Source organism: Scardinius erythrophthalmus (genome assembly GCF_964197995.2).
Source record: "Scardinius erythrophthalmus genome assembly, chromosome: 12".
NCBI lineage: Eukaryota > Metazoa > Chordata > Actinopteri > Cypriniformes > Leuciscidae > Scardinius > Scardinius erythrophthalmus.
Genome location: NC_138232.1, coordinates 19,675,284 through 19,695,384, shown reverse-complemented (window position 1 = coordinate 19,695,384; position 20,101 = coordinate 19,675,284). Strand labels below are relative to the sequence as shown.

Below are 20,101 nucleotides of genomic sequence, written 5' to 3'. Positions count from 1 at the left end.
ATATATATATATATATATATATATATATATATATATATATATTTACATTGCAAGAACCACTTTATACAATTTAAATGTTTTGTTTTTGCAAAACGTAAAATACACAGCAAATAGAAGAACGGCTAGCTTACAAAAAGTCGAAATGAAATATGAATAAGATGAAAAAGTAATGTTTTATAGCAGTTCTTCAATAAAAACGTAACATTACTAGTATTGTACTAGTTTTCCCCCTTGTTTTTATGTATCAGCTATAATATGCAAATGATATGTTTCGTTTTTTAAGGAGGGGCAGAACAAGTTTTTCTACTTTCAAAGGATGTTGTCACTAAAAACAACTGAAAACCACTGATATAGGGTTAAAAGCTGGACTTGTTATTGATGAGCAGTCAAGCTGTCAGACTCTGCTCTTGTGACAGTGTTTAAGAGCATCAGCCAAGGCCTCCAACACCATGTCCACATTGGTCTTGCTGCTGTTACATCCCATCAGTCCCACACGCAAAACCTGTAAAATAACATGAGAAACAAAACATTTACAGTGCTTTTACAATTGCTGACCCATGTGTCTCTTTAACACACTATATCAATGTACTTGGAATGACTTTTGTCTGTCAGTTATGATTAATTGAATCCAATAGCTTCTCACCACGCCGGCAGATGGTCCCAGACCCCCAGAGATTTCAATGTTATAGGTCTTCATTATGTACCCAGTGATTTCTCGCCAGTCATATCCCGGGGGAGCTACTATTGTGGTCACTGTTGGCAGTCTCGCTTTCTATAAGACACAAGAAGTTTTCAAAACAGGTAATACTATAGTTACACTCATATAATATGTATGTTATATGAGATTTTTTTTGTGATCTTTGAGGCTCCTTTTCTTCTACCAACCTTATCCTGCACAAACAGTTTTAGGCCCATTTCTTCTAAGCCTTTATGGAAGTACTCTGCAACCTCTTTGTGTCTTTTCCATGAGTTTTCAAGACCCTATAAAAAATATGCATCAAACAAATGCCTTTTTACAATATTTCTCCAAGAGCTTCAAGGGCTTGACTACCTGATCTTCTGAAGCTCTTAAAGTCACCATGAAATCAAAATGGACAATTCTTGTTTTTATAAGGAATATTGCAGTCTTTATTTGAAATATTTTTTCTGTGCAAACATCTCTTCTCTTCACTGATGATGTGTTTACTGGTTTGACGGCGGGACAACCTGTCACTCACATGAGATCTCACAGCAATAGCAAACCATCCAATCAATTCTCAGTGGACAAAATCAAGTTCCATCCTACATTTTTTCTTGTTCGAGAAGCCGTTTAACTTGCATCAATGGGGAAAAGTGGGAATAGTCACGATCGGGAAGAAAAGACTATCGCAACATCAGTTTCATACTGATTTAAGTTTCATGTAACTTTGGCCCTCTAGCAGTTGAAGCATAAAACTACATGTGACTTGCTGAGGAACATTGGGTCTTAAAATCACACAAGAATCTGTGTTCAATCTGTGTACAATCTATTCATGATTCATCAATAACTTTCATACTAAAATGCAAATTTACAAAAAAAAAAAGTTGGAACAGCTGACACCATACGTACCCCAAAATCTGGGTGGTATTATAAAAATAAAAATGTAAATTTTATACATAGATATTAAATCTATTTGGTCAGAGGTGCATGTTATATATATTATATATTATAATACTCCAAGTTCATTTACATTAAAAAGAGATTTACAGCAAATTCATGTGCAAAAATGGCAGCTTTTGACAGCTTGTTTGTTTTCCCCTGATAATAAAGTATGTTGTCAAAACTGTTATTGATTTCATTCATTAGATGCATCCCTTATATTTCTCAGATTTACTAATTCATGTTGATGTTTTTGGCCATTAGCTCTTCAGATGATCATAATGCCAGGAGAAAATTAAAATGTGAGTATAAGGCAGAGTATGATCTCACAGTCTCTGCGAGGATGGCCAGACTCTCCCGCAGACCGTAGAAAGAAGTTATAGGTCCGGTGTGGTGATAACTGTACAAACAACAGATTCAGCAACTTTATCATTTATGCGCAATATTCTTTCATTGTTTTTAATGATAGAGAATTTACTTCAAAGGTCTGAGCATATTGATTTTTGTTTTGGTAAACAAAAAACAAACAGTGCTTGGTAAAAGTGGTCCTTACGCGCGTACAGGCTTGTCATCACAACCCCAATAATTTGCCAACCAGCTCATGTCCAAGAAGTAAGAGATTGGCTTTGTCCTTCTGTTAAATATTTTCTGGCTGTTTTGCCAAAAGAAAAAAGAAAAAAGCGTTTTAGAGATTTGTTTTTCCCACATAATACTTGGAGCTGTTTTGACTCACCATGCTCTCTCACTGAAGGAGATAGGTGCAGTTCCTGGAGGGGCATTCAAGACCTTCTGAGAGCCAGTATACATAATATCTATATCTAGAAATACAAAATGTACATTTCAAATCATGGATCACAGGCAATGTTTGTGGTGGCAGAACGTGTAAAGTGGTGATACCTTGCTCATCCATGCAGATAGGGGTACCTCCCAATGCTGCTACTGAATCAACCAGAAATAAACAGTTGTACCTAAGTGACAGAATAGAATTTACTCAAAAAACTAAATAAACAATACATTTCTCACACACAGACACATCCATCCATCCATCCATCCATTTTTTAATTTTTTAAGCAACCAACCCTGATTTGGATTTAGAAAACTTTCTGCTATATGGATAAAGGTAAATGATTAACGTCTAGGTTACAACTGTAAACTCTGTTCCCTGAGAACAGGGAACGAGACACTGCATCAATGACGCAATTGGGGAACGCCCTCCACGTGAACCGGTGTCTGAAAAACTATCCAATCACGTCAATTGAATTTGACCAGCGACAGCCTATGACGTCACTACTAGTGCAACCCGGAAATATAAAAGGGGTGCCTAGAGAACATGTCATCCACTTTCGTCTGAAGGGACTGTTCAGCAGACATCCCCGAGGCATGGCTAACGACGCAGTGTCTTGTTCCCTGTTCTCAGGGAACAGAGGTTACAGTCGTAACCTAGACATTCCTTTTCGAAAGGGAACTCGCACTTTGTCGATGATGCTATTTGGGAACGAAGTACAATCTCACCATGCTGAGGGGAGTGCATGCCAATTATGGCTCGTGACAAAACGTCAGAACTGGCAGTTTCAACCTGAAATGCCAAGAAAACACTCCTCCTTCGGGTCACATTCAGGCTGTCAGTGACATTATTCCCTACGGTCACTGCCCAAGCCATATGCCTCAAAGAGGCCTCCAAACAAGGAAAAGCCTACCAAGGCCGCTCAAGGGCTTGAAACCAACAGCTTCCATGGAAGGGGTTCCTTTAAGGGAATATGGCCTGGGGGTCCGAAAGGAATCCCATCCAGTCACTTTCTGAGTGGGACATAAAGTCAGCCCCATATGCCACCAGGGGAGGCTGACCTGATCAAATCTACTGGCCTAGTCTTGCCAACAACCTGTCTGTTTTCCTAAACAGAGTCTCTCACAAAACTGATAGTGAAACCGGATCATAGAGACAGGCATCCTGGAGAATAGAACTCAGCATAGAGCTTAGAGCAGGGAACGGCAACTGGCGGCCCGCGGGCCAAAAGTGGCCCGCCAGCAATATTTTCTGGCCCGCCGGATCATTTTGGAAGTCCTAAATGCTGCACAAAACTCTTCCAATACTTGAGTAAAGCCGTAGTCGCGCTGCGATTTCACCGCCGCATACTGTGTGCAACGCACATATAGGGAATCATGCGGTGCGGGATTACATTTTAAAGTATAACTGTACGTTCAAACCGGACGCGAATAGCGATGCAAATTCGCACATGCCGCGTCTAGTTCACGCTTGACCACTTTGTGTCCATTCGCGCGTCAAAAGACGGTAGCGGTCAGAACTCTAATGTACTTTGGACGGAGTGGGCGGTCTGACTGACAATAGCCCATCCCGACATCTTTTGACAGCGTATCCACACTTAATTCTGACCACCTGTACACCTCTGAGGAGCTGTTTGGTACTGAAACCATTGTCAGTCAACAACATTCTTTTTTTGCAAGGATGTTTGAAATAGTTCGGCAGAAAATAGCCTACTTCATTTGTCAGTAGGGCAATATGATTTTCGTTAATGTTGCTTAGAAATTTGAGCGATAGGCTTTGTCCTATTTAATTTATGTTATTTATATTTCATAATTTTTTTCTGTGGCATTTTTTTCTCTGCTGACAGTAGGCCTACAATGTTAAAATAGCCTAATATTTATATTGACAGACCTCATTAAACCGTAGGTGTGTATGTGTGTGTCCCGAATAAATAATAATAAAAAAAAGGAATAAAGTTCAAAAGTCGGACTGTAAGCGAATGAGGCATAATCTGTTCTGTTACCACAATAGTACTTGATCTGTTTAAAATGATTTCCTTGATACACCTTGCCTAAGGTGTTAAATTCAAAATCAAAAATCAAAATGAAAATTTGTCTAATCCAGTAATTCATTTTTTCTATTTTTGATCTGAGCACAATCAGAAAATCAGAAAACACGTCGTTATTCGTTTTTTCATTTTAGTTCAGGAAATAAATAATGGAAAAACAAGTCATTTTTATTCTTTTTATTTTTGGTTTTAATTTGAAAAAACGATTGAACGAATGATCCACGGACGGTGACGGACCCATCATATTCTGCGATTATAGGCCTATATAAGAGTATTTAATTTGTATCCATAGGCCTACTCTGTCTAGCTGGCCCGCCATCTACTGGCTAAAAAAAATATTGGCCCGCGGCCAAAGTTACTTGCCGACCCCTGGCTTAGAGGATCAAAAGGAGCCTACAACATGATGATCTTATTTATTGCTAAAATCCACAACATGGTGGAGCCACCTTCAAGGAGGCCTGTGAAGGCCTGCTACTTCATAGCAATACTTGTTAGCAGAACTAGCCTCAGATATCATAGGTGTACTCACAAAAATACTGTAGGCCCGGGTTTTCCTACTTAACATTGCCAATGGACAGTTTACTCAGCTAGAGCGCTATCGACCCTTTAAACAAGGGGAGTACAATCTTACGCTACCTGACTCTCAAGGAGGCCTATAGAAAGGCCTACAACTTCAATTATCAAAAAGTGTCAGCCCATGGCATGCTTAGGCTCTAAGGGAGTGTACTTAAACCAGTCCCAAATGGGAGGGAGTACTTAAGTGAGCCCCAGTGGTGTAGGGCGAATAAACTAAAGCTGTGGGTAGCCAAAAAAACACTAAGCCCAAGGGAAATGGAGGCCTCAGCAATGAGGCCAACGACATTTTCACCTTATGACTTGAAAATTAATTCAAGGGGCCTAGATAACCAACCTAAAGACTAGCTAGGAATTTCTAGCTACAATATACTGCTTTGAAAGCGGAGACCTCAGCATTACTTTCCAGAGAGACAGGTCTGACAACGCCCAGAATATACCCTCATGGGAGGCTTAGGAATAGCATGCTACCTATGCTGCTATTTATTCTACCCTTAACATCCACTAGCATTATCACCTAATGCACAGACGGGCCTAGGCTACAAGACTCTTGTAGAAAGAGGAGGCCAGTACCAGGGAAAACTAGACCTTACAGAGATAAGCTGTAGATGATCTAACTCTACAGAGCTTACGCTGAGATACTGAGGGACTCGGGACGAAAAAGCTTCTAGCAGATAGTCTCCAACAAACTCCTATTACACATGCCTAAGCCAGATATTAATGCAGCCCTCGTGGGGATGGCACTTGAATATCCTATGTCTGAAGTTCAAAGCTATAGTCTCAAAACAACTCTGAGAAGTGAGAGGAGACCTGCTATACAAATACAAGGTGGCTATCCAGGTGGCCCGATGAGGGGCAACGCTTGGTTGGTCTACTGGAGCTTTATACAAAGCGGTGGCCTCAGGAGAAACCCCCAAATGGGAGGAAGCCATTTCACGCTAACAGAATCTGTTTGAAGCTCTCGTGCACGGTGGCCTCATTAGAGATTTCTCTATGAGATGAAGCCAACCTGTACATCACTGGGTGACCAAGATTGGCACCACCTACTACATAAACCTATCAAATCTAACACAAGAGGAGGCCTATGATAAGGTATGCAAGCCTACCTATAAAAAAGGGAACTACAGGGCCCTAATTCCTCATTTTAATATCCTTTCCTATCAAACATACCCCTTAATACTTTCTAAACAGGGACCCAAGGTGTTAGTTTAACAACCTTACATAAAGACCTACCAAGATCATCCTGCTGCTCATAGAGCGGCGGCTTAAATTTTATTCTTCGAATGAAGGCCTACCACCCAAAGCTAGAAAGGGCGCGCTCACTACCAAGCCCGACTCCAGACCTTCAGAAGCATTCTGTTTAATGGGAAAATATCATCATCGGTCCAGGCCTCAGGCCTGATGTAAGAAGCGCCTGGGGTAAAGAAAAATAGGGGAGAGAGGAAGAAGAGAGGAGAGGGTGGATGTTATTCACCCTCAGAGGAAGGGGACCCTTCACTGACGCTGTGAGCGCCTGTGCTGGATCACCTCCCTCAGATCCCGCTTCTTCCTTGAGTCGCGTCTCTTCAGCGAGCTACTCCTTGTAGGAGGAGGAGCGCGAGAGGCGACGCTGAACCTCTGGCCCTGTCTCCGATCCTCGAGCCGGAATGGGCCAGGCCCCCCTGGCTGTCTGGGCGTGGATTCGGAGTGCAGCGGAATACATGATTTGAATGCAGCCGAGCATGCCTTCGCCTCTCTGAACTTTTCCACCACCATCTCAGCGGAGGCGCCGAAAAGTTCAGATGGTGAAACCGGGGCATCGAGGAGAAAACCCTTTTTTTTCTCTCCCCGATGTCAGACAGGTTCAGCCGCAGATGCCTCTCCGTGGCCACCATCGCCACCACCTTCAAATCGAGGCAGCGGTTTGTCTGGTGGCCCAAAGAGCCAGATCTGTGGTGCAGCGCAGTTCGTCCACTGCGTCAGGGGAGAGACCCTGCCCCTGATCCAAATCCTTCAGCAGGTCGGCTTGGTATGCCTGTAACACAGACATCGTGTGTAAAGGAGCCCCAGCCTGACCTGCTGCCGCGTATGATTCAGGGCCGGAGCTTTTAATGCCGATGCCTCTCCAGCAGTGAGATAGTTCGCGAACGTCTCGTCAATTAGGGGCATCGACACATACCCATATTCACGCATCCCCTCGACATCAGTGTAGTTTGCTCACTGCTGACGATGGATGCGTGCAGAATATGGGTTCTTCCATGCCTTCTTGATCTCAGTATGCAGATCAGGAAGGAATGAAAGGCTCACAGGAGCTGGGGAGTTATGGCCAGAAAGGAACCGCTCATCCAGCCAGCCGCAAACGGCTCCTTCCTTCACGCACTCCCACGGCAGCTGATGCCTCGCTGAAGCGTGCTCCATAACACCCAACAGCTCATCATACATGGGGCAGGTAGGCTGTGAGGGTTCAAGTTGTACCTCTTCTTGACGCTCATCAGCCAGCTCCTGCTCTCTCGGGCTAGGTGCCAGCAGAGCACTTGCTGCTAGATCAGAAGATTTAAGATGTAATAACACATCCTCATCCAGCAGCTCACTCTCGCGAGCTTCTGACGTGCGTGAGAGGAAAAGACCACTCTCAAACTCATCAGCGAGCTCCATCTGGGAACGCCATGATCTGAGTCTCCATAGTGCCTCAGCACGAGCGGGACCCGAACCACTGGGCCCAGATGCCTGTCCCTCTTCCTTCGAGAAGAGGGCCAGACGAGAGCGGAGTTTTCTAAGAGGAAAACTCTAACATTCTGCACAATCAGATCTCTCAAGAGCTGATCGTGCGTGCTCTTCGCTCAAACAATAAACGCACAAGTTGTGGGTGTCATCTGGTGTCAGAAACCTGAGACACGGATCCACACACTTCTTGAAACGTTTATCACATGCCATAATTGTTCTTACCTTTTTCAGGTGATTGCAAATCAGACAAAACAGTCCCTGAATTCAAAAAGAGGATGACATTTTCTCTAGGTGCCCCTTTTATACTTCCGGGTCGCACTAGTAGTGACGTCATAGGCTGTCGCTGGTCAAATTCGATTGCCGTGATTGGATAGTTTTTCAGACACAGGTTCACGTGGATGGCGTTCCCCAATAGCGTCATTGACGCAGTGCAAGTTCCCTTTTGAACCGGCCTAACCTACTTGTTAGTCATGGCTGAATGTATTAGGGGGAGGAACGTTCTCATTCAAGACAGCATTTGATGTTACAAAAATCTGTGTAATGCAACATGAGTCACCAATAAATTTTCTAGGGATGCACTGATATGAAAATTTTGGTCTATAACGATAATTCTTTATATATGAAAGCCGATAACCAATATATTGGCCGATAAATCTAAATCCAAATTTTTATATAATTTTTGAGAGCCTGATTGCGAAAACAAAAGTCTCACCATTAAAAGCCATGCCCCGCGCATGTTACACTTAACTGAATTTAGTGATTCCAATCATACTTCAAGCAATTCAGAACCATCATGGCGAACAGTGCACAACGTGTCTCAGCTGAAGGAAATAATCCATTATTTATTGGCTTTAAAATATCAACCAAATTTTGGCCGATAATGATAACATTAAAAAGTAACATTTATCGGCCAATACCGATATGGTGGGCGTTATATCGTGCATCGCAAAATTTTTCTCTGTTTTCTCAGAAGAGGAAGACTGTTGCATCTGCTAAAGGTGAATTTTGAGATGACCTCAAAGTTAGTAAAATAGACTTGAAGCCGAAAACGTTTGATTTCAAGGAGTCTTAATCTGAAGCATGTTGAGAAATCCAAGCTCTATTCAGGAGGAGATGTCTCACTTGTGGCAAAGGTCACCTATGCCATCTATGGGGTGGACCACTCCTGTGGAGGATTCTCCATGTGTGAGGAAGAACACCACTGGCCTGTATTTGTCTAATGCCTTCAAAACAGTACAAACATGGTTAATCATATGTAGTTAATACATAAGTGGTTAATGAAACATAATTTTTACCTGCTCAATTTCCTCATTTGTAAAGTACCCACCAGCAGAGGTTACAACTGTGTTCACCTTGGCACCTGTTGAAGAGTGTTTGATATATGAATTGATGATGTTCTGAATCACCTTTATAACTCTCGGTTCCAGGCTTTCTACTAAAAGCAGAAACAGTACCTATCCTCTCAGCGATCTCCGCAGCCCTCTCCCCCCATATGCCATTGACAGCTATGAGGATACTCTCTCCGGGCTCCAGTGAGTTAAAGATGGCACACTCCATAGCAGCATGACCCGGTCCACTCACAGCCAGAGTCACTCGGTTTTGGGTCTGAAATGCATACTGAATGCCACTCTTGATCTGATTCATAATCTAAAAGAAAATTAAACAAACACTGAATGAATTTCATTGATAGATATTAATTATGACAGGATTATATTTACGAAAATCTCAAGCTACTATACAATTTGTGTTTTACAATGTCACTAACCACATCCCAGTCATTTTACTTGTGTTGCAGTTGTTTAAAGTCCCCCTGTAGTCAATCATTTTATCTTTGATCACCAAAGTGACATATTTAAACATTTTTTCCTGTGAATATTTTAAAATAGCTTGAATGTTACTCACCCTTGCTTCATTTAGTATAGGCGGAGCAATGAAATATGCTAATTAGCCCCGCCTCCACTCACGCCAGCTCAGGGATTCACTCGGTCAACTTACTGATGTAAACGCTGCACAATGGTATTGCTCTTTACAACGTCAGACGGACACATAACGGTAATTCATTTGATTAGCCTTTTGCTTGACTATGTTATCAAACAGCTAATAATGTGTTGCTAGTGTTACACAAACCAATGTTTCCGTTCACCATCTCAGAGTCAGACAGCTGCCTTCTGAAAATCAGCATCCTTAGAACAACTCAGAACATCAGTGGAGAAAGGCATATAGTTCATTATAACATTGTAATATACATCATACACCCACTATATTGCTAAATCTACCCAAGTTTTCATATCAACAGAAAAATATACCGGGATAACCTGGCATCTCCCCTACTAGTTCAGTGTTAATGATATGCTAAAGCCCGCCAGCACATTGAGGTAATTGGTTTCAAGGTAGTTTGTGACGTCAGAAACTCCAGCGATTTCAAACCGTGTTTTTGAGACTGTCTTTGGTTCACGCAGTTTAAAAGAGAAAATACTCAGCAATGGCGTTGACTTATGAATCTGCACATGGTTTGTCTTAAAGCACATTAAAAACACCACATAGACATAAAAACAACATTAAAAACTTGACTTTTTCCTCAAGGGGACTTTAAATATTATAGGTCACTCAAAAATGTACGTTCTGTCATCATTTACAGTACTCAGCCTCATGTCTTACCAAACCTGTATGACTTTCTCTCTTCAGTGGAACAAAAAAGAAGATATTTAAAGAATAAGTAACATTTGGTTACATATTCGTAAGTAACCAAACTGTTTTTGATCGTATGAGACATGCCTCAAAATATCTTCTTTTACTGTATGTTCCACAGAAGAAGAAAAGTCATACATGTTTCGAACAGCATGAGGGTAAGTATCATGATCGAATTTTATTTTTTTCGGTCAACTATCCCTTTAGGCCAATAATGATTCAAAATGGTAAAGCGTCATTTATTGTATAAAAGTGAAGGCCTAAAAAGTCAGTAGTCCGTATATGTACCACATGTACTGTATTACCTCAATGGTTTCTGCATGCAGGTGGCCCAGCATGGGCTGTGCTCCGGCTGCTGAGATCCGTGCGGGTACATTGGACGGTCCTGGTCCAAGCATAAGTCGTTTGGGAACGATGAAAGGCTGTAACAGACATTCCGGTGGAAGAACAGACAGAGAGGACATAATGCTGCCGGCACACTGACAGACTGAGGCAATGGTTAACTCATGTAAACTGTGGGCAAACCTTTCACCTGTTGCCCAATCATCTCACTTTGTGTCCTGACATGCGTACGGTACAGTGCTATAACAGTGCAGCTGAGCAGTGACAACAGCTGTTCAATTAACTGACATTTCTTTTGCCTTTAGATTCTATTTCAACTTGTTAACTGAGTAAAGACCACTAACACTGAAATCCTAAAACCTTAAATCGTGTTTTCGGTTATAATTTTTCACTTTAAAACACAAATGAATTAATACAGAAGAAAATGTGTAAATATAGGGCAAAAGCATTCATTTATTATTCCAGCATCTTTCAAATGTTGAGCATTTAGTGTATATAACACTTTGACAATGTCTGCTCATAAAAACAAGAGCAAACCACAAAAGTCAGTTTAATATCACAGATAAATAATTTTCAGAATTCTTTATTCATTTATTTTTACATGTAAATCAGTAAAGCAATCTTTAAAATTCACTGTTTTGCTCTGAAGTTGGGTTAAACATTAGTTACTTATCTTTGCAGTGATGTAATCAAATTGTATTTACATTTCCTGAAGAAATACAATTGCAATAGAGCTTAGTTAACAATATTCATTATTAATTAACTAACTAATGAAAATGACAAAAAATGCACCATATTCATATTTTAATTCTGTATTTAATAGCTCAAAATATATTTTAACATTTATGTACTTTTTTCAAATTCCATAACAATTATAAACAAAATTTCAGCTTTAAAACCTGCTCCAAAATTCCATTAAAAGGTTGCATACTTAAAAAGATATTTTGAAGAATGTTGGTAACAGAACAGTTTTGGTTCCCATTGACTTTCATTGTATGGACAAAAAAAAAATACAATGGATGTCAATGAGAATAGAAACTGTTTAATTACCAACATTCTTCAAAATATTTTCTATTATGTTTTACAGAAGAAACACAAGTCGTGCTGGAACGACATGAGGGGGAGTAAATTATGACAATTTACATTTTTGGGTGAACTATCCCTTTATAATGAAATGTTAGGTTAATTATGAAATGTATTATTATTAATATTATTATTAATAAAGTGTTATCCAAAGCATTTTGGAATATACCACAACCATTCACAATAATCAATTAAAATAAATTGCTAATTAAAAAAAAAAAAATTATTTACTCTATAATTTTATGCCACATAGTAGCATTGTTGCATAACAATTCCTGACCTGAAAGTGGTGAGTATATAGACCTTATGCGCCAGAGCAACAAGACATCTGTAGAATTTTGTCTTTGAACTTCCGTTTTTGCGGTAGCTCTGTATATTTCAATGGCATCGCTGTCGAAGAGTAATTAGCCGGTGAAGTGGATTTACTTATTGTAAAGTTATCGAAAGTTATCATGATAATTGTAGGCTAATTTTTAAAGGGGATGTCATAACAAACGTCAGTAGACCAGTAAGTTTTAAAACGAGCGTTTCATCCGTAAATCATCATGCTGTGGAAATACAAACCGGAAGACGGAACACAACGAGCTCAGCGCTGAAAAGGGGCGGAGCTACATAAGGTCTATAGGGCGAGATATGTAATGAATGTGTTTCATGTGCTTTGTTCACAGTGGTGCCGGTGTCTTGTGCTGTATAAAGAGATGCTTCCCTAGAGGCTGAGTGCTGAAAGAGCCATGACTGTAAACCAGCCTCCCTCGGACTATAGTGCCCTTCACCTTCCCTCGCAGAGCAAGGCCAAGGTATGGAGTCAACTGAAAAGAGAGAAAAAGTAAAAAATTCCCTTCATCAGTATGTGAAAAGTCATATTGGTTTATGTACAATTTGACCTACCTTGTTTTTGTGATGTATGTTGTCTTCTTTCACCTAAGAAATGAAATGACACACATTTACTTGCAGGCTCTGAAAAGCTTTTCAGTGTATTTTCAGAGAAACAGAATTATAGCAACAAGCATGTTCTATCTTGCTGTCAGTCATTTCGAGCATTTCAGCTCAACTCCCTTGAGTGAATCCCTCTCTTTCTCACCATAAACTCTTTTTCTGGATCCCAAATGACTAAGTCTGCGTCGTGACCTGGAATGAGACTCCCTTTTTGGTTGTCAAGGCGACAGAGTCGAGCAGGTTCTTTACACAAGAGGCTTACTGCATCAGAATATGAAAATCCTCTTTTAGAAGCTGATGTCCAGAACAAAGATAGACCTGTAAACAGCAAGATGAATGGAAATTTTAGTAACACCAATTAAGTTTTTGCTAACTCGCAATATATGAAACACTCTTTGAATTTGATCATTTAATATTACAGAACCATAGATTTCCCTTTAAATAAATTGATCATAACATTTGATCTAATCCCAGTTGAAATAACAGTAAATACATTTCACAGTTCAGGGTGGAAAAAGTATGTGAACCCAGTAAGTTGGAGCTAATTAACCTTGTCTTTAATAATGTTCTCAAAACTTAAGAGAACATTCAAAAGTGACGTTTCCATAATGTTTGCAGGATAATTAAATGGAATGTTTCCTTAACGTTCGCATAACCAAGAAAAAACATTTAAAAACAGGATGTTTAGGATGTTCAGAGAACATTCAGAAATAACATATTCATATCTTAATTTGAACATTAGTAAAATGTTATTTGTACATTTTTTTTTGGGGGGGGGGGTTGTTTGCTGGGTAATTGGTTGACCCTGTTTTGACAATAACCTATTACAGCAAACTGTAATTGCTGATCAGACCTTACATTTTTAATTCAGAATTATGGTTTGGATGTCAAAGATGTCAGGACTCTGACCGGGTCACTCCAGAAGGCATATTTTCTTCTGCTTATCTCATTCTGTTATTGATTTTACTCTTGGTCTTTGGGTCGTTGTCCATTGCACTTCAATTGGAAGACAAAAGTCTCTGCAAAATGTCCTGATAAACTTGGGCTTGAGCTTTCCGAGCAGTCCAGGACATGAAACTGCTAAGTAGCTCCAAACTGATGGTTAGGATGAGGTTTTGATGTTGGTGTGCTGTGTAGTTTTCCTTAGCATTCTGAGTCTTTTGCAAACAGCTTTGGTTTCATGTGTTGGTTCCAGTAAATTTTGTCAAAATCACTGTGGAACACCCATGTTTGTGTTTTGATTCTGCAGACTTGTTTGTCAATTGTTGTGATTTGATAAAGATTTATGACCAATTAATGCGGAAATTCAAACTAATCCCATACTTTATTCCTGTGACTGTAGATCTTTTGTTAGTTAGATCAAATCTGGGATTTGACTCCTGAACGTCAGTTTCTTAAGAGTTAATCATTAGTTTGATTGGTAAACTGTTGGTGGACCACTGTTTACCTCACACCGTACTTTGACCATCATAAGACATACAGCGTGTGAGTGTATGAACGAATTGGATACAATGACAGCCTACCAAACTGCAGAGAAGAGATCCCTCCCCACGCCTGCGTGAAATCGCCTCTGTCCAAACACTTCAGGTCAGGTGTGCACGGTGAATGATCTGAAACAACCATATCAATCTCCCCAGCTTTGAGTGCAGACCACAAGAGCTCCTGACAAAGAAACAGATTCATTCCTAATAGTTAGACTGCACTATAATCACGTTTTGTGGAAGTTCGTGAGACAATCAGAAAATAGTTCAGGAATAGTTCACCTAAAATGAAAATTCTGTCATTATTTAGTCAATCTCATGTTGTTGCAAACCTGTATGAAGTTCTTTTGTGGAACACAAAAAGATACATTATGAAGAAGGATACAATTTTCAATGCAGTTGGTGCAAAAGCACCATAATAAATGTGTTAAAACAAATAAATAGAGTCCATATGACTTGTGCTCTTGTAATAAAGTCTTTATTACAAGTATTCTAAAAACATGATAACTTTGTGGGAATTTATTTATTTATTTATTTTTTGCTTTCTATTTAAAGGGATAGTTCACCTCAAAATAAAAATTCTGTCAGTAATTACTCACCCTCATGTCGTTCCAAACCAGTAAGACTTTCGTTCATCTTTGGAACACAAATTTAGATATTTTTGATGAAATCTGAGAGCTTTCTGTCCCTCCATTGACAGCTACGCAACTACCACTTTGACGATTCAGAAAGTTCATAAAGAAATCGTAAAACTAATCCATATGAATTGAGTGGTTTAGTCGAAATTTTCTGAAAAGAAACGAGTGCTTTATACAATATGATGAACAGATTGAATTTAGGCTTTTATTCACGATAAACATTGATCAGCGCACATAAACAGAAGCTCAACCGAACATGCTTGACATGCGAGAACAAACCTCATTGGTTCTTGCGGAAGCTCAAACATGCTGTTTAACATGAGAATGAATCTCATTGGCTCTTGCTAAAGCTCAAACGTGCTGTTTAACACACGAGAATTAACCTCATTGGTTCTCACACGTCAAGCGAACATGCTTGAGCTTTGATTTTATGTGAGTAAAAGCCTAAATTCAATCTGTTCATCATAGCGATCGTGTCTCTTCAGAGAATTTTGGATTAAACCACTCAATTCATATGGATTCATATTTTTTAGATTTTTTTATGAACTTTTTGAAGCATCAAAGTGTCTGTTGCATAGCTGTCTATGGAGGGACAGAAAGCTCTCAGATTTAATAAAAAAGATCTTCGTTTGCGTTCCGATTTGTGTTCATTTGTGTTCTTACGGGTTTGGAACGACATGAGGGTGAGTTGTTGATGAGAGAATTTTCATTTTTGGGTGAACTAACCCTTTAATAAATCAGTTGATTCAGTTCACAAAACCGAAATTCGGTTTACAAATGGGACTGATCGGGTCTGAGTTCAAGTCCCTGACTGACAGCCCACTGGATAATCGTCTGTCAACAATGTAAATTTCAGTCTGTTCCTCTCACAAAGCTATTGTATGATTTCAGAAGACTTGAAATATAGTGCATGATTCTTTTACGATGCTGTTTTTACATCCTTTTTGGTGCTCATTAGTTATAATAGCATGGGGGAAATGACAGTGTGTGTATTCCTCAAAATGTCTGTTTTAGTGTTCCACACAAGAAAGTAATTTATTTTTAGGTGAACTATTACTTTAAGATCTAGTGTAAATTTGACGGAATCTGTAAAACGGAATCTGTTTCATTGGATAAAATGCATTTTTTTCTGATACCCGGTTGGCCGTGTCTCGTATCGGTGGGCAGCATTTGAACTGAGTGGCCCGTGCTGGGATGTTCTCTGCCGTCAGGTTGAGGTAGTGATGGGTGGTCTCCACAGTCAGCGGAGCTCCAGCCTGTCTTGCTGCCCTAATGAGCTCCAGAGGCTGGGCTGATGACAGGTGCACAATGTGGCATCGTACTCTGATAATAAGAACAGAACAGCTGACTTGTCATTTCTTGATTGGCTACTCTAATAAAGTCATTAGATTATCAAAAGTTGAGGACTTTATCACCCTTATAGGTCTCATCATAACATACTTATACTGTAAGCAGAGCTGAGTGACAGTACGGATGGCCTCAAGCTCCATAATATCAGGTCTAGACCTCAGGAAGGTGGAATATTCATGCGGATCTGAGGGACGAAAAAAGCAGGAAATTGCATCTTAAAATTAATAAATGTTCATGATTTTCAGTAGTTTTAATTACCATTATATGATTAAGCTCATACCCCCTTTCTCAGGAGCTGGATGATGGACTTCTCGCTCTGCATGAAACTATTCCAAAATAGGTGCATCATTACTGTTTAACTTAATTTCAAGTTCCATAAGCAACATAATTCATATTTCATTGCTGCATATTCAATTATGTCTGAACAATTGTGACTAAACATACTTTTACCATTGCCATGAGAAGCTCATCATGGCAGAAATGTTTAATGAAGTCAGATGAAATGATTGGGACAGGTAGAATATGAGATGGCTCACCAGCAGAACGCTGTCTGTGCCCTGGAGCTGTTTCATAGCTTCATGCAGATCAGCATCACTCACATGAGGAAACTCATCCACTCCACTGTGGATCAGAAAGCACTTAAATCCAGCCACACCAGCCTGGACCATCGGCCTTAGCTCTAGCTGCGATGGATGAACAGAGATGGATTGGCAGGCAGACAAACATTTAATTGTTATACTGGCAACACATTCTTATGCCAAGAGATAAGTGACTGTCTTTCAGAGTGAATCAATGACTCGTTTACTCAACTGATTTGTTCAAAAATGCTGATTCATTCAGGAACTAAACAAGTCTGGCTAACAAGTTTTCGAAATAGCATAGGGACTTTTGTTCGCGACTGTTAAAAAAGAATGTTCAATATAGTATGAATGTGTATAGTATGCATTAGCATGCATATTTGGATGCAGCCGATGTCTTTTGGAGAGAATCATTTAATCTACCGATTCATTCAAAAACTGATTCATTCAGGGACTAAACAAGTCAAAAATGGCATAATCTCTGAGTAGGTATTTATTTTGAATAAGAACGTACTTTGTGGCTGTTTAAATGTATGTGCTAGCTATACGTTATATAGCCTATATAGTATGAATGTGTGTAGTATGAATTAGTACGCATGAAATGTGAAGTATACATATTTGTATGCTGCCAGAGTCTTTTGGCGTGAATCATTGAATCTTTGTGGATGGCTGCGTCCAAAACCGGATAATTTCTGAGTAAAGTACTTTGTGACCGTTAAAAAGTATGTGCTTCTGTATCTAGTATGAATGTGTGTTGTATGAATTTGTATGGATGAGGTGTAAAATATGAAGATTTGAATTTTGGGTTGCACTTTGTTTTACAGTACGTGCACTTTCAATATACCTACTGACTAGTGTAAGGTTACTACATGGGTTAAATTAAGGTTTAGTGGTTGGTTCAGGGTTTCGGATGTCTTTTGGAGTGAATCATTGAATAATTTACTCGACCAATTCGTTAAAAAAACGCTGATTTATTCAGAAATGAAACACTACTGTGTGCAGCGGCTGATTCTGCTTAGATGGATAAACAATATTTTTCGCACTTCCATGTTTGGAACGTAGAAGTAAAAAACAGGGTAAACTTTTATAGAGGTATGGCGTAGCAAATATTTTTGTGTTCCCACTTTTGCTCGAATGATATTTAATATTAAAAGATTATAAGAACAGTGTAAAACCAAAATGTATTTCGTACAGGTAGTTTGTAGGCAAGTACCTGGTTGTCTGGGATGACTCCTCCCCAAAATGCTGTGTCTACAAAACACTGTCCTGTAGCAGCACGCAGCTTCTCATGAAAGTTTCCAAGAGTTGTAGTTGGTGGGATGCTGTTTCTGTGTACCATGAAATTAATCAGTTATGTCACTTTATTGTTATTTATTAACCTAGACCAACCTAGACTTGGTCTGCCCCCCCCCCCACCCACCCCAAAAGGTATTTTATCAGCTTGCTAATAAAAGTTCAGCTATCAGCAATTTTTTTTTACATTTCCAAATATACCGTCCATTATAATGGTAATGTCAGTTAAGTCACTGAATTTTAATTTTAAAAGTCTATACTCACAGGGGCATGTCTACAATAGTGGTCACCCCTCCTGCTGCAGCTGCCCGTGTGGCGGTCCAGTACCCTTCCCAAGGGGAACGGCCTGGTTCATTAACGTGAACATGACTGTCCACTATACCTGGCATTACCAGACTGTTCCCCACATCTAACACCTGTTATAAAGATGCTGTCTAGTTAGTACATGAATGGAAAAACATTTAGGGTTTAAATTAGATTTAGATGTTTTGTTAGGGATTAGAGATGTTTTGTTAGAGACATACTGCGCAAAAATACAGTTCATTGAACATGGACAAATAGACATTTGTTTTCTTTGTACAATAGGCATGTTGTCAAAATATGGGGTAAAGGCTGTCATAATGGAACCTGCATGAAACGGCCTTTTAACTTAAACATTTCTGAAACAAAATCATTAACCAGCAAAAATAAAAAAAGTTATGTATATACATATCAACCATTGTATAGACTGAACATTTTTTTAATGCATTTAAAACAGTGCCCCAACTTGACATTTATGAAAAAAAAAAAGTAACAAAATGATATGATCATTAATATGAAAACATATGTTTTTTTTACATTGCTTTAACTCATCAAAATAAGTTAAGCCATTTTCAACTTTTTTACAAGTTATACAAGATTCAACTAATTTTTTTAAGTCAGTTTAATGTAATTTAAGTTGAAATGACTTAAATCACTATGTAATTTTTAGTGGCATCTAGTGGTGAGGTTGCGAATTGCAACCAACAGAAGTTACAGTGGCCGTCAGGAAAAGATGTCGTCGTCTGAGATCGCAGAGAGTAGCCAGTTTAGCAATGAGGTTTCTTTACAAAGATAAATTAAGAAATAATCCTGTAAAACGATATGTTATTGCGAATATAATTGTTACTTGTTCATCACTGTGTCAGTGTTTTATTCGCTGACTTTAGCCAGCTTCTTTGCACGAAAAACAACATAGTAACGAAACGCGTTTGTCCATAGGCGTAGGCTACTGTAGAAACATGTCGCCGCATTTCAATGTGGTGTATTTAGATAGAAATGGCGCATTCTAAGGTAATAAAAACATAACGGTTCATTAAGTAAGATCTTTATACACTTACACTTAGTTTAGCTAGTTGAAGTGTATTTTAGGTTGGAGGAAATTGAAGGTTTTGAACAAGGTGTCTTAAAAATCTTAAATCCTTTACGTGGATTATCCTTTCCTTAAATCTGTCCCCCAGTTTCACAGACAAGGTTTAAGCATATAATCCCAGACTAAAATGCATATTTGAGCTGTTTTAACTGAAAGCAGTTTGCACTGAGATATCTTAAAATATGTCAGTGCCATTGTTTTGTCTCAAGATGCACATCAGGCACGTTTATTAAAGCTGCTTAAATGTCTTAATTGAACTAAGGCTTAATCCTTGCTTAATCTAAACCCTGTTTTTGAAACCAGGCCCTTCTGTCCAAAATCTTAAATCCTCCAAAATCTTATGAGGACTGCACCGCCTGTAGTCTCCAGCAGGTGGTGTATGTCGCACTCTCTCAGTCTAGCTCACCTTTCCAGCAGTGTGCGCTGAAGCTTCCGAATCAGGCAGAATGCTATGAATCTTTCCTTCCTTTATTAAGATAACTGCAGGTCGAATTTCCTCTCCACACAAAACCCTCTGGCTCCGCACAGCACTGACAGTTGATCCTGGTTCCATTTCTGCAATATCTTATGTAGCCTATGAGTGTGTTTCACTGTTCT

At 39.4% G+C, this 20,101-nt stretch overlaps 2 protein-coding genes across 2 annotated transcripts; both read right to left on the bottom strand.

Moving 5' to 3' along the window:
* Positions 1-394: 394 nt before the first annotated feature.
* agxta (alanine--glyoxylate and serine--pyruvate aminotransferase a) lies at positions 395-10,877 on the bottom strand (the record flags this gene model as incomplete). The annotated part of the gene is made up of 11 exons (XM_081379747.1): positions 395-502; positions 644-772; positions 886-981; positions 1,949-2,018; positions 2,172-2,270; positions 2,352-2,436; positions 2,516-2,586; positions 8,848-8,948; positions 9,021-9,085; positions 9,180-9,372; positions 10,719-10,877. The coding sequence occupies 11 exons, from the start codon at positions 10,875-10,877 to the stop codon at positions 395-397; spliced, it is 1,176 nt and encodes a 391-aa protein (XP_081235873.1).
* A 312-nt stretch (positions 10,878-11,189) lies between these two features.
* LOC308699165 (allantoinase, mitochondrial) lies at positions 11,190-20,101 on the bottom strand. Its single transcript, XM_081379775.1, has 11 exons — positions 19,911-20,101; positions 18,379-18,530; positions 18,035-18,149; positions 16,780-16,926; positions 16,524-16,569; positions 16,334-16,427; positions 16,030-16,216; positions 14,298-14,436; positions 12,920-13,092; positions 12,727-12,759; positions 11,190-12,647 (listed from the first exon to the last, which is right to left on the bottom strand). Exons 1-11 carry the CDS (start codon positions 20,055-20,057, stop codon positions 12,501-12,503), a joined length of 1,380 nt encoding a protein of 459 aa, XP_081235901.1. The 5' UTR covers positions 20,058-20,101; the 3' UTR covers positions 11,190-12,500.